At 37.5% G+C, this 14780-nt stretch overlaps 1 protein-coding gene across 1 annotated transcript in view; it reads right to left on the reverse strand.

Moving 5' to 3' along the window:
- Nucleotides 1–14780, reverse strand: part of tsnare1 (T-SNARE Domain Containing 1) — a 337313-nt gene that overhangs the window by 251560 nt on the left and 70973 nt on the right. Inside the window, exon 2 of the mRNA XM_017434702.2 lies at nt 8496–8617. Coding sequence (XP_017290191.1) covers nt 8496–8580 — 85 coding nt within the window. The 5' untranslated portion in view covers nt 8581–8617. The remainder of the gene's footprint in view (nt 1–8495; nt 8618–14780) is intronic.

The raw sequence follows: 14780 nt of genomic DNA on the forward strand, positions 1-14780 counted from the left end.
ATCGTATGACAAAAAAGTTCTTTGAATACTTGAAATCCTTGAATGTGAATGAACCACTGAAAAGAACAATCAGTCTTTGTAGTCTCTATAAACAAGATATTTAGAAATTCCTTAGTAATTTCTAAAACTGTATTTTAAAAGGCTCCAGAGTATTCTTCCACATTTTTCAATGCCAATACCTCACTGTATCAGTAAAGGAAAATAAAAAAATTACGGGATCAAACAGTTTTTTTAAATCATTCATTAGGAAAGAAAACATGTTGTTTTTTTCAAAGTTTGTTGACAGATTGAAAGACCAGAGAAAAGATCAGGGGTCTCATTTATAAAAGATTGCATAGGATTCATACTAAAAGTGTACATACTCCCAAATGGCGACAATGGTGTACGCCAGAAAAAGTTCAGATTTATAAAACCGTGCACACGCACACCAGCAAGCAATTTCCCTTTATAAATCACACATGTATCTAAAAGTTTGTGCACAAGGTGTCAGAAGTCGTGATTACGGAGACAAACCCAGAGCGCAGACTCATAGTAAAGAAAAAGTAATTTATTTAACTAAAGGATAAAACAGAACAAAAACACTGACGTGGCAGCCAAAAACTGAAGACATAAACTAAAATAAAAAAACTACAGACAGGAACAAAATACTAACTGGAGCAGGGAGCAGTAACATGACCAACTGGGAACAGACAGGACAGAAACAGAACACACAATCAATGGACCAGCGAGGTATGGGAGGAGTGACCGGGTTTTGAACACTGAGGATAACGAGGTGAGTGGGAACAGGTGGCGTCATTACAGAGCAGGGACAGGTGTAGATGGGCGTGGCAGGGAGACAAGTGAGTGACTGAGGAAGAGTGAATGGTGACAGAAAACAAAGGTACAAGTAACAAGACCCAAACTAGCAACAAGAGTAACTGAACATAAACCGAAACCATGAAAACAATAAACAAAACCACAAATTAAAACTCAAAACCCCACACAAGGTCCTTCCTAAGGTTCTGTCCTCCACACCCGACATTCAACCATAAATGGTCATTGCAAAGCACCTCATGAATATGAAGGTGTATTTAAATGAGCCTGCTGATCAATGTTATTTCAATGGCAACCACGGAGAAAAGAGCAAAGAAACTAAATTTTATCAAGGCAAAAATTGATGTGCTGGTGAGTGAGGTGGAAAACAGAAAAAATATAATTTTGGGGAGCCACAGAAGTGGCGTTACAAATATAAGGAAGGAATTTAAGCTCTCTTTGCTCTCTTTTTTTACCGCATTTCCACTGGTTATGTAGCATACTGCCCCCTGTCTTCTCGGAGAATACTGCAAGGACATAAGAGTCAAGTATAAACACCTACACTGCTCGCTCAGGTCTGTGCGCAGAGCACTGCGCGACACTACAAAGCATGACAATAATTGAGCCTTAATGGCTCAGTTATAGTCAGCAGGAGGCAGCGCCTGAGGGGGTAGCCACTGTCCCCTTGTGTGTTAATCTTTGGTACACATCACCCTGGTGATCATCCAGGGAGAGGAACGTGATGGAGAGAAAATTTATGGCTGACCAACAGAGGCATAAATAACACTGCTGTTTTAAGAGCTTATGATGAAGTCGATCTAAGATTGAAGTTTGATTATGGAGTGAAATTAAAGGAATCATGATGCAGTGTGGCTATAATTCCCGACTTCACCATCAGTGTTGCCAGTTTCCCTTGTCTCCAAAACAAGTGTATATGGTACGCATGGCTCAGAGTTTGCCGCACATTTTCCCGTCAAGTTTGCGTTTTATAAATCACAAACTGTGTGGAAAGTTTCAGGCCCTGTTTTGTGCGTATGCCAGTTTTATAAACGAGACCCCAGATGATGCATTCATAAGTGCAATTCAGCTAGAATTTTAAAGGTTAAACTAATAAATTGGGATAGGTGACAAGACTGACGACAATAATTTCATTGTGCCAGGTTGTAGCCCTTCATACAATCGCATATCATCTAAGCCAATAACATTTGTGTATGCCACAAATATCAAGACTTTAACATGAAATTAGCCAGCAGTTTACACTTTTACTTGAATGCTGGCTGGCTTTGCATATGCTCTGTCCTCGGGACCTATTCAGGATATTATTAGTGATACTAAGGATTTCCCTATATCTGTTAAAAAATGGCTATTGGAATAAATTATCTCTTGCACATTAAAAAAACAAATAAAAACAAAGTCCAACAACAAAACAAACAAAATGACCAGAAAATGTTCAGTAAATTTCTTTTTGTATATTTTGCTGATTTTTGACTTTAATCTTTCCCCAAAACATACAAACAAACAAAACACCCTAGAATATATTTTCCTGCCTACAGCAAAAAGACAGTAGTTCAGTTTCTTACCAAACATTGATACTGAGCTCTGTGTTGGCTGGGTCTCTCTGTCTGACAGCTTTTCTCTTTTACACACAAACACCTCCAGTTTGGCTGGGAACATGTTTTGCCTTGGGGGTTCTGCCTTACTCCGAACCCATTACAAGGCTAATGAAAGCACCAACAGGATCAAATCCAATGAAGCTGCTTTTCACACCGCTTAACCCTTAAGAAAACCTGTAACCTGTGTGCTAGAACTCAAACTCTCTCTCTCTCTCTCTCTCTCTCTCTCTCACACACACACACACACACATATTATCTTCCACTAAAACTGTATTTTAGTGTTCACCGGATATTGATTTCAGTCAATTGAACCTCAAAGCTAAATGTTTAACAAAATGAAATCTTGCATTCTGAGTACACGTTTTGTTAAGAAAAACTAGACATACATAAAATATTGTTCAAACTTACAGATCAAGTAAATACTAAAATTATGTTTTCCCAACTCGTCCAATATTTCCAACTTTTCATTTAGTATGAAATAATGTTAGTTTCATTTCAAACAAAGTATAACATGTATCTCAGATATGCAACATGATACAAAGTGTGGTTTCTTTCAGAAACTGTCAGTAGGGCTGGGGGTGGATACATGTGCATATCTGATTAACTTTTTGAGTCAGCCTCATTCAAATAGGCTGCCACAGCTACTCAGCCATAGCCAGTACAAACATGGCTATAACTTGGGTAATTTTACTGATTTTAAGCTAAAAATTGATGCAATAGTAGCAGAGACTCATTCTCAACACATAATCTCAGTTTTTTCTCTTCAGTTTCCTAGGTTCCGATGGAGAACATGTATTCACTGGCCAATAAGATAGATGAGCTGACGACACTCATTAAAAATCAACAGAGCTACCCCCCTCCTCTTCTCTGCCCCTCTTACCTCACCCCTTTGCATCCACCCTCCCTCTGTTGAGTCTCACTCCTACCTCCTGTCTGATGTCCTCCACATTAGACACACCTTTGTCACTGCGGCCATCTGCCCCTGGTCCTACCTTGGCCTCTGTTCCCCCCAGCATCACTGGCAACCAGGTTTGGAGAGAACTGAGGAAGGTCCCCACAGGAAGTAAGCTGGCCCTGACCTGACTAAGTAGATTGTACTGGACTTCTGGTGAGCCTGGTGAGTCCCCCTCAATAGGAAAGAGCAGAACAGGATGTATTTCTTGAGGAGGCTGGAGTCCTTTAACATCTGCACAGAACCTCTGCAGATGTTTTACGAGACAGGGGTTACAATTGTCCTCTTTTATACTGTGGTCTATTGGGGTGGCAGCATGAGGCTGATGGACACTAAGTGACTAAACAGGATCATCAGGTGGGAGAGCTCAGTGGGCATGTAGCTGGACTCTGTGGCAGCAGCAGTGGTGCGAAGAGTAAAATTCAGGCTGAGGACTATAATGGACAACACCAGTCACCCTCTCCACCCTGTCTTCATGCAACAGAGGAGTGCATTCAGGCTGTTGTTATTGAGCTGCTCCACTGAGAGACTGAAGAAATCTTTTGTTGTTTGGGCCATCAGGCTACATAACTTCTCTGTTGGACAATGAAGGAAGAAGGACAGTATTGGCACCAGAGGGAGAATATTGAGTACTGCTTTTTATTTCAATGTTTTTCAGTTCAAAGTGCACCTTACTACCATTTACCTAATCATTTGTACCTATGGTATTGAGTTTTTATAGTGCAATAACTACTGCGGGCTATAACTGCTTGATTACAAACTCAATCCAATAACTACTGTTTTGTTAATTCATGTTTTTCTGTTCTGTCATCAAGTTTTTACTACCTCTTGCAATGTGTCTTTATAACTATTTTATTCTATCTATATTATTTCTTAACATTTTGTTGTGTTATTGGAAGCAGCTGGCAACTTTTCAGTTTCCTTCAGCATAAAAACATCTTAACTTATCTTACCAGATCTTGTAACACTGCATGAGATCGTGCAAAAGATCATTTCCAAGGTTTGACCTAAATGGCAATAATTCTGTCATTTCTCAATAAAAGGATCTTAGTTTAAAACTCTGCCACGAAAGGTGTCAAAAAACAAACAAACAAACAAACAAAAAAGGTGTCAGGTGGTATACATTCCTTTTAAAGAACCCTAGGCCTTTATTTCATGATATCAGTCCTTACTAATACAATCCACTCCCAAACCCACCTGGTTCTGTACTTAAATTATTTTGGTCCATTAGTGACAGAGCCAAAGATCGATCAATCTGTTTGTGAAAAAGTCATGTTTGCGGTACTTTTTAGCCTTTTTCATTGCAACATTGAGCACTTGACACATTTTTATGACAATCAGACCCTTTCAAAACCAAAAGTTTTATTTTTCAATGGTTATGCTTCAGTAGTTTGGCTGTGTAAAGTGTTCAAATGAGTCTGACAATATAGTTTTTATGAAATTTATTTAGTTATTGTTGGCTAAATTTCGAACTTTAGCCCATTTAATGAGGATGGTGATTTCAAGCTTTTTTTCCCTCAAGTACAATTTTTTTGCATTTTTTTTTGTTTGTATTTTTTTACTAACTGTTCTGTCAGGAACAGTTATTATTTAACACACTAAGTGAGATGTAAAGTCTGAAATGTAGCTGTTGGAAGATGGGTGGAATACTGATGACCATCTAGCAAATATTCAGACTTGAGTGTATTCCACTTGTGAAGAATCTTTTTTTCTGTAGAACGATGGATTCCAGTTTGGAAGTAGCCTTCTTCTTGAAATGCTTTTTGTTATGCACATAATAACACAGTTTAATTTTTTTCTATTGCTGTTTTTTTGAGATTAGATTTTCCTGTGTATGGCTTTGTGAAGACTAGATGACTTTTTTATGTTACAATAAACTTTTGTGATGCAGTCACTTTCTGTATTGTGACTGCATCATTGTACACATGATATCTTTATGCAAAATGCCTATTATACCAATTCATAATTACATAACACTTTTTTGGTTTCCTGAAAAATAAATAAATAAATAAAAATATTTATTTATTGGTATGATCAGAATAGTCGTTTGGTTATTACCTGTGCACGCACTGAATAACTAAATAACAAAACAAAATCATATTTGTTGACTACTTCATACAATTTTCTCTATGCACTGTGATTGTATTTGTTTGCATTTGATCTCATATACATGTGGTGTTGATTGTCTGAATTATTCATTTTTTCATGAATGGCTAATGTGTTGACTGTTAACACGGCTGTCTTACTGTTTGCTTTATAAGTTAGAGTGTGGCTCACTGTTGAACTTCATGTGGACTCATGAAGCTGCAGTGTTAACGTGAAAATTGATTTTTATTTTACGTTTTATGACTACTATCAGTCCTCCTTTATGATTTCTGGGTGAAATGAAAACAGATGGTAATAGTTTATAGATGAAAACTGTCATATTTTATTGATTGAATGAACCTAATGTAGACATGGTCTGAATAATAGTCTTCACAGCAAATCAACTAGTCACAGTTTATATGTGCAAGTCATCCATTCATTCTGTTTCAGACCACTGCAAAAAATATTTCAACATTCCCTTGTCAATAAAGTTGCATTAAGAAATAGTTTCACCTACTCTCCAGCATACCAAAGGTGTCTCATTTGTAATCTTTTTTTGCATCTCAAAAATCACCTCTACTTGAAAAAATAAAACTGACTTTTTAACTCAGATATCTGTATGTTTTGTCGTTGTACTCAATTCCAAATAGATATTAAAATTTCTGAAAAACTGCTAGTTGTGTATTGCCTATCGCTTCACTTTCACACAAAGACGACCTTGAATGTCAAGATTTGTTTATGGTTTGCTTTTCTCACCCAAAGACAAAACATAATCTTAATATTTACTTTTAGTTAAAATTGTTAATTTTTTAAACATATGTATATTAAAATAAAAATTCTTCTGCTCTTTTTCTTAAGACTCCCTTTACACAGGACTTATCAGTGTGAAGGCAATCACAATGCTGCTACATTCTTAGTACTCACCAAAAAGGCTTTCCTGCTATTTTTGGCATCCCTAAGACCTGCACCTTCACCACTGTGGTGATTTGGCTTTTGTTTTAGTTTTGGTTTTATTTTAGTTCTCTGGGTTGTATTTTGGGTTTTGTTTCTTATTTTCTGGTTTTTGTTTTCTTCTTGGTTCATTTGGGTTCTGTCCTCCTTATGTTTGTGCTTTCTATTCACTTCTCCCCAGTCACCCTCTTTCAGTTCCCCTGCCACGCCCATCTCCACCTGCCCATGATTGCTCCCATACACCTGAGGCCACTTACCACAATCATCCTCTGCACTTTAAAACCCAGTCATTTCTCTCCATTCCCCACTGGTCCATTGTTGTTTATTGTTTGTCGTTTGCTGCCGTTCTCTGTGTTTTTGGTTCCTTGTTGTCTTACCCTGCCGAGTCTTGGATTTTGTTTGTTCTCTTTGAGTTGCTGCCACGCCAGCTTTTGTTTTGTTTATTTTTTCTTTACCTAATAAATTAGTTTATTTACAATGAGTCTGCGCTCAGGGTTCGCCTCCGTCACTACAGATCCTGACAACCACTTTCTATACGTCAGAAGCTCCATGTACAGCAGCGATACCTCAGGTCCCACCCTGGCAGGAGTCTTTTGGACCACATCCAGATGAAGCAACAGGTTAGAAGCTGACGTTATGCTAGCATGGTGCTACAACCACAAGTATTACATCTGCACCAGGTTATTTCTATTACTTCGCCACAATCACAATCATAGCCATAGGGGGCATGTTCAGTGGAGCAGGTGGAGCAGCTGCTCCCCCATTTATTAAAGTGGGGGTGCAACTTGGGATTTTGCTCCCTCGCTTTTTGACTTAACATGTTATCATTCTCAGCAATAAGACAAAAGCATGTAGTGTTTATTGGTTTTAATTTTACTTTCTATGTGACAAACTAAAAGTTAAAACATATTTGCTACATTCTACATCCCCCTTCATCATCTTTGAGTTCAGCTAAGCTGGTCGCTGCTACCTCGCTTGACAGTGTTCAGCTGAGAAAGCCAAGTCATATTTTAACTGTTAAAATTGCTGTACCTATCTATAATAGAGTAAAAACTTTGAGTGACATCACTCTATTTTTAACTTCTGATGTGAAACAAATGTGAAACTTTTGATTTCACATTAGCATTTAGCCACAGTTTCTTTAAAAAGGAATACAAATAAAAGTGAAAATCCACCCAGGATTCAAACCCAGGTGTCAAGAGGCGTGGAGAAGGAGGCAAACCCGGAGTGCAGACTCATCCCAGGAACATTAAATTATTAACATAAAATAACACGAAATCAAAAGGGCTGACGTGGCAGCAAACAGAAACTAAATACAAAACATAAACTAATGGAACGACAAAGCAAAGAACATGAACGTGACATTGACGGGGAAACAAGAGCAGACTGAGGGAAAGTGGGAAATGTGAAACAAAGACAGGAACAGAACCAAAACTAAGAACAAACTCAAAAAATACTAGAGATCATGACATAAGGTCTTCTACATGAAAGTGCATTGCAGTTTCTATAACACCAATCAGCCATATGTTGTCAGACTATTACTTTCATGTCTTTAAAGCTGTACTTGGATTTTTTTTTGTTTTTCAATTGTGATTTTGCTCCCCTCATTTTATGACATAATTAGGTATCCATGGTCATAGCCTCTAGCCATGAGGTCAGCATGGTCAATCTTGCTTAAAATTCTCAACAACCAAGCCATGCCATTGTGTGCCAGCCCCACATCATGGATATGGGGAACCCCCTGCTTTACTATTACACCCCTAAAGACCTGACAAGGTAGGTCTTTAAGGGTATTTAGTTGGTCTTGCAAAGACCATTAAGTGTGAAATGGGACTTACAGTCTCTATGTTCTTCTTGTTTTTCTTGGTCATCATAAACTGAACCTTGAATTTTTAATTGATGGACAACTTCTCAACCTTTTCAGCTTCCAAATTAAATAATAAATTAAACTTATCCAAAGCGGGAAAAGGATTTAACTCAACTCTATATGATTTATTTATTAAAATGAAGCCTGAATCCAAGTATTATAAATATGCTACATATTTTTTTAAGCACATATTAAAATGGGACTTTCACAGAGGGGACCATTTTTTTGTTCTTACCTACTGGCTGGTAACCCTGACTTGATGGGCCTCCAAATGGGTTACGACTGCCAAGGGAGCCTCTGTCGATGGACCCGTATGACATTTTGCCCAGTGTTTTGTGGCGTGTCAGCTGCAAGTGCCTAGAGAGGAAAAATGATGAGTCAAATAAGAAAAGACAATTTATTTCCACTTTGAGACTGCCAGCCTTAAAATGAATGCACTCACAACACTGACAGTAAGTGAAGAAAGTAAATATGGGCTGTATTGTGTCTTAAGATTTAAACCCTTGGCAGATGGCACTGCTGGAGGATGGCTGGTAATGGAAGTTTTAAAAACGCTCCTGTCTGATTTCTGCCAATTTCTGATGCTGTGTTTATTACTCAGCAAGGAGGGGTTACAGCCAAACAAACTGATTCTGTCTGTTGCAAAAATATCTCATAAATGAATTTTATTGAAACCATTAGAAAATAATCATTGGTGTATAATCTACAACTGAATAACCTTCAGAGTCAACCTGATTCAAGATGGTTGCCACAGTCAACTTGTCTTAAAATGGCTACACAGTAATTCAGTCAATTTTACAGATACTGAATTTATAATTGGTATAGTAGTAGCTGAAAATCATCCTTAGCACATTTTACCTTTTGTTGCTAGTATAAATAAGTCATAGTCAACCTAAATAGGCATTTTTAACAACAACAAAAAATCTACTTCAGTAGCAAAGTGAAATCAAGTTTCTACAGAGTAATGTCAATTAATAAAATATATATAATGTAAAATCAGTGATTGCATAAATTGTTGCCCACTTCCAAGTGACCGTTCCTAATTTAGGTCAGAGAAAAGATGACTGAAAAGTACAAGTCAGGGGATGGATTTCTGAGGCTTTAAACATCCCCAGGAGTTCTGTTAAATTCTTCATCAACAAATGGAAAGAATATAAGAAGTGTGTAAATCTACCAAGAGCAGGCTGACCTCACAAACTGACTTCATGAAGGAGAATAGTGAAAGAGGCCATCAAGAGACCTGTGAGCACACTGAACTTTTAATAGGTCATGTTGGTTATAGAGAATTGGTTTGTTTATCATGAAGGGGACCTAAGCTAGCCTAACCACATTCAGTTCTGCAATTAACAAAGAAATCAAAACCTTTGACATTTTCTTTAAGTTTTGATCTTGATATCATTTTTTAAGAAGAAAGTTATCACCTGCTGTCAAAAGATGAATAAAAAAAGATTTTGTGTGTGTGCGTGTGTATGTATGTCTTTTTGCATTAATCTTGTGTCAATGGACAAATTTCAATGAAACTTGCAGAAAGGAATCATTAGATCATCTACAATCGATTAACTTTTGGAGTCAACTTGATTCAAAATGGCTGCGACAACTAACTGACCTTAAAAAACACAAAACAAGGCTAAAACGCCATCAGTTTTACACATATTGACCTAAAATTTGATGTGGTATTCGCTGAGACATCCTTAGACTGATCCTGTATATTCTGAGCACAAAGAGATTGAGCAAAATCTTTGCTATTAAGTATTTGTAGTCAGGTCAATCGGTTAGCAAAATATCTCATGAACCACTGGAAAAAATACAATCAAACCTTCAGGAAATATTTTTTCAATGCACCTCTACAACTGATTAATTTTTGGATCCAACACAATAGAACATTGCTACCACAGACAGCTGACAGAAGACACAAAGGGGCCCTAATTCAGTCAGTTTTAGACACATTGACCTAAAATGTTTTGTAATAGTAGCCGAGAGTCATTCACAACACATGCTCCAAGTGCTACTAATTGTTCAAAATCTTTTCTTAAAACTATAGCATTAAGTATTGGAGTCAGCAATGTCTGTCTGTCAGCAAAACCTTTCATAAACCACTGTACAAGTGTTAATGAAACATCAGTTAGTAGCTATTTGATGTATATCTAAAGCTGATTGACTTTTGGAGTCAATCTAATTCAAGATGGCCACCACAGCTAATTAGCATTATCCAACACAAAAAATAGTTATAACTCAGTCAAATTTACAGATATCAAGCTAAAATTTATAAACAATATTTTTAAAGTTTGAATAAAACTGTCCTTTTTCCACATGAGGTTGTCTTAGTCTAAAAATCTGACATGAAAGGAAGTGAGCAATATATATTTCTTCAAGGAATGCATACCTTTAATTCTTCTCAGGGATCTGTGCTGTAATGTGATTAAAATGAAAAGATGCAGGAACATTTAAATGTTTGAACTAGGTCAACACATGACTTGATAAACAAATTAGTCAGTGGCTAACTTTAACATATTTGCATTCCTGCAAGGTCACTGTTATATGTGCACGTGGATTAGTTTGGAACAACAAATAAAGCCATAGAATGACCAGGGGCTTTAAGGAACAAGTGAATATTTCCCAGTCGTCCACTTTAGGATGTTAACTCAGAACCCACCTACATGAGGAGAGGTGCAGAGGGCACAGAATACTAATTTGAATGCTTCAGTAAAGGTCAGATCATCATGAGAACATGTGTTTGACCCGCGGCCAGAGACACACAGATGAAACTCTCATCAACAAATCTCTCCCGGCACTCCTCTCTAAGCTCTTCAGAATGTCTACCAAAGGTCAGAGTACGATGCTGGTCAAGTGGCCAAAGCCCTTTCCCCAACCGTGAAAGACGAGCATTCAGACAAGCAGAAGAATGTGATTACACCCCCGAGTCCCTGTGCTGCCCATTGTTGCAGAGAAGCCAGTGAATCCAGCTTAGAGCAGAGTCAGTACAGTGGTGAAGCAGGACAGAGCAGCAGCCAGAGACTCGGCACATTACAAGAGACAGATTCAGTGGGCAAGGAGAAGGTTTAATCCGATTAATTTACATTGAGAAAGGAGATTAATTGCTTTTGGCAGTCCACAAACAAGATTCACTCTGCTTCATTTGAAGCCCCTCTGATGTCTGGACATGCATGGTCCCCACCCCAACTGTGGGCACAAAGAAGACTCATAGATTTATGTCCACAAACACTGGAATAAAATTCACATGATAAAATTTGATCAAATCCTAAAACCCTCAGTGTTCATCTTCATTCTCAAACAGCAGAAACTGAGATAATTATTCTGCTGATGGCATAGAAAATATACAGCTAGTTGCTGTTATTATAACTCCCAGCAGCAGAGTCACACCCACTCACCAGAGTCATCCCAGCTTTGCCTTGTCCTCTTAATTCAAACTGCTTGGTTGCTTCTCTGCCTCAGTGTTACTGAAAACATGAAACTTTTTCCTGTTATAAGATAGCAAATTAATTTATGTAAAACCTTTGACGCAACTGATCGTTCGTTGCTTTTACATAAATGTAAACAATACAGAATAAGAAGTGTTGCAAATCATAAGTACAAAATTATTTGGACAATAGGACAATGTATAAAAATACATATAACCATTTGATTCTGTCTGACATTAAATCAGACTAAACCATTCCTGTTTTAGGTCAGTTAAGGATTCCCAAAATGATTCTATTTGTTAAATGCTTGTATAATGAGACTGATTTTATTTATTTATTTTTGACAATATTTAATAACTTTTTTACAAAGACACATGTTTACATACAATTTACTAGTCTTTGGTAGCACTGACTTTAAATTACATGACTTGGGTCAAATGTTTTGGGTTTCCTTCCACAAGTTTCTCACAATAGTTTGATGGAATTTTGTCCCATTCCTTCTGACAGAACTCATGTATCTGAGTCAGGTTTATAGGCTGCCATTTTTGCATATGCTTTTTCAGCTCTTCCCACAAACTCTATATGGGATCATGTATGAGATCAGGGCTTTGTGATGACCACTCCATAACTTTGTTGTCCTTAAGCCACTTTGTAACTAATTTGGCAGTATGCTGAGGGTGATTGTGCTTCAATTTTACCTCATAATGTTCTTTCCTTAGGATGCCATCTATTTTGAGGTGTGCATTAGATTCTCCTGAAGTAAAACACTGTCACAACATGATGCTGCCACTCCTGTACTTCACAGTTAGGATGGTGTTCTCAGGCTTCAAGCTGCCCCCCTTTTTTTCCAAATGTAACAATGGTTATTACAGTCAGACAGTTTAATTTTAGTTTCATCAAACCACAGGACATGTCTTTAAAAATGAAGGTCTTTGTTCCTATTTACATTTGCAAACTGTAATCTGTCTTTTTATTGTTGTGTTCAGAGTAATGACTTCTTCCTCACTGAGTGGCCTTTCAGCTCATGTTGGTACATGACTTGTTTCACTGTGGATAATGAGACTCTCTGATCAGTTTTAGCAGCTTGTTTACAAGGTCTTTTGCTTTTGTTTGGGTGTTGATACACACATTTCACACCAAAACATGTTCATCTCAGGAACACAGAACTTGCCTTATTCCTGAGTGGTATCATGGCAGGACATTTTTCTTTTCTTTTCTTTTTTTTTACATTTTTTTCAAATACAACAAGTTTTGCAGGCAGACGCACAGATGATATATGGATTCACCAGTATTACTAACTGTTGCAAACATCAGCAGTCATTGGAAAAAGAAAGTCCACCTTCTTCTAGGGTTTCCCGTATCAGGACATAATAAAACTTATCTGGATTTTATCAGCTTCTAAAATGATTCAAATTTGACTTCAAGTGAACTGCAAGTAAAACCACATTGATGGTAAATCATAATTATTTTAAAAAGACATGGGTCAAAATTTGACAAATTTAATTTCAATGGTGTACAGTAGGTTCAATCATACACATAGGGCAGTTATCAAGATGGATACAAAGTGGGCTGAGGTGCATCCAATAAAGGCCAAAGTGGGCAACAAAGTAATGTTCACAGCTAAGAATACAGTTTTTAGGTAGGTAGGTAGGTAGGTAGGTACATTTATTTATATAGCACTTTTCAGCACAAGGCGACTCAAAGTGCTTCTAAAGTCATACACACTAAAATAAGCTCAGATTTTCAAAAACTGGCCATACAAAACGCAGCCACATAGTTTGCTGGTCAAACTCAGAAATCAGTGATACAATTTTGAGTCCTCAACTAGTCTCCAACAGGCACAGCCCAGTGAGATACTATGTTTAACTACCCCCACCACCACACCACTCTAAACAACAAATGAAAAGTCATGTGCTACTGTTTTGTATCTCTGTGACATTTTGAAACAAATCCGATCCCATACTTTTTTAAGAGCTCAGATAATTCACTGTTTGTTTTTAGCTCTACCTTCTGAATAGGGAAGTGCTTAAAATGAAGGGAAATCATCTGTGAAGAAACTACACAGTGACTGGTCAAACTGACGTAACTCTATGTCTAAAGTAGTTGGATGTACAAATCAGCCCTATACTGTAAGTACACACAAGTTCTTAGCATTAGCTTCCAAAAATGTAAAGAAAACAGAAACTGAGCTACACAAACTGAGAATTCAACTGAGAAATTTTAATTTTCACTCATCTGTCACACTGGTTGGCCTTTATATCACCTCAGCACTCCTATCGGCAGTGCAAATGCAACCAGAACAAAATTCTTTGAAGGTGTTACATTTAGGATTCTGCAGTAATGTGCTTTATTGTGTATTTAATCCAAAATCATGATGTTTTTTTTCCCTAAAACCACAATGTTTTGAAACTAAAATCAGCAGTAATAGATCTTAAAAGATGCAATATAAATGGAACGAATGTAAATTAGAAAGTGAACTTTGTTGTTCATAAACCTCAGAGGGTTAAGAACTGATTGGTTGGAACGTGATTACTCTTGTAACAGTGACACCACCATTACAGGCCTAACCAAAGCTGTCAGTCTGAGACAGCCTACACATAATAGATGACGCTCTTGATTGAGTCGTGTTGGGACAAAAATAGACTTTTAGCCTTAGCTTTAGTTTATTGATGTCTGTAAACCACTGACAGCCCATGTCACACAGCTCATTTTGTCAATAATATGTGTTGGAATGCCACAGAGAGATTTAGTAGCTTTGTCCTTAAGGGGGCAGTTATGTTTCCAGGTTAACAGTGAATGCATTGTTGCTCTGTTCTATTGTTGTTATTACTTCTTGTCACCAGAGGGTGCTGCTGTGATGAAACAGGGTAGAACAGACTGCGGTAAAAAGAGATGCAGTGTAAAATACAGGGGAACTGTCTTCTGCAATAACGTCTCAACAGCTGCTGTCATAATGTTTGTTAGTTTAACTGTGACCCTCCTATTTCATTACTATCACCAAAACAGAGGCTCTCTTTGATAACCTCAAGTAGACAGAACACAAGCACAAGAACACAAGAAACCATGCTCTTCTTCAGAGTTTTGAGGAAAGCCCCCCCCCC

This window comes from Kryptolebias marmoratus, linkage group LG16 (assembly GCF_001649575.2).
Source record: "Kryptolebias marmoratus isolate JLee-2015 linkage group LG16, ASM164957v2, whole genome shotgun sequence".
Lineage (NCBI taxonomy): Eukaryota > Metazoa > Chordata > Actinopteri > Cyprinodontiformes > Rivulidae > Kryptolebias > Kryptolebias marmoratus.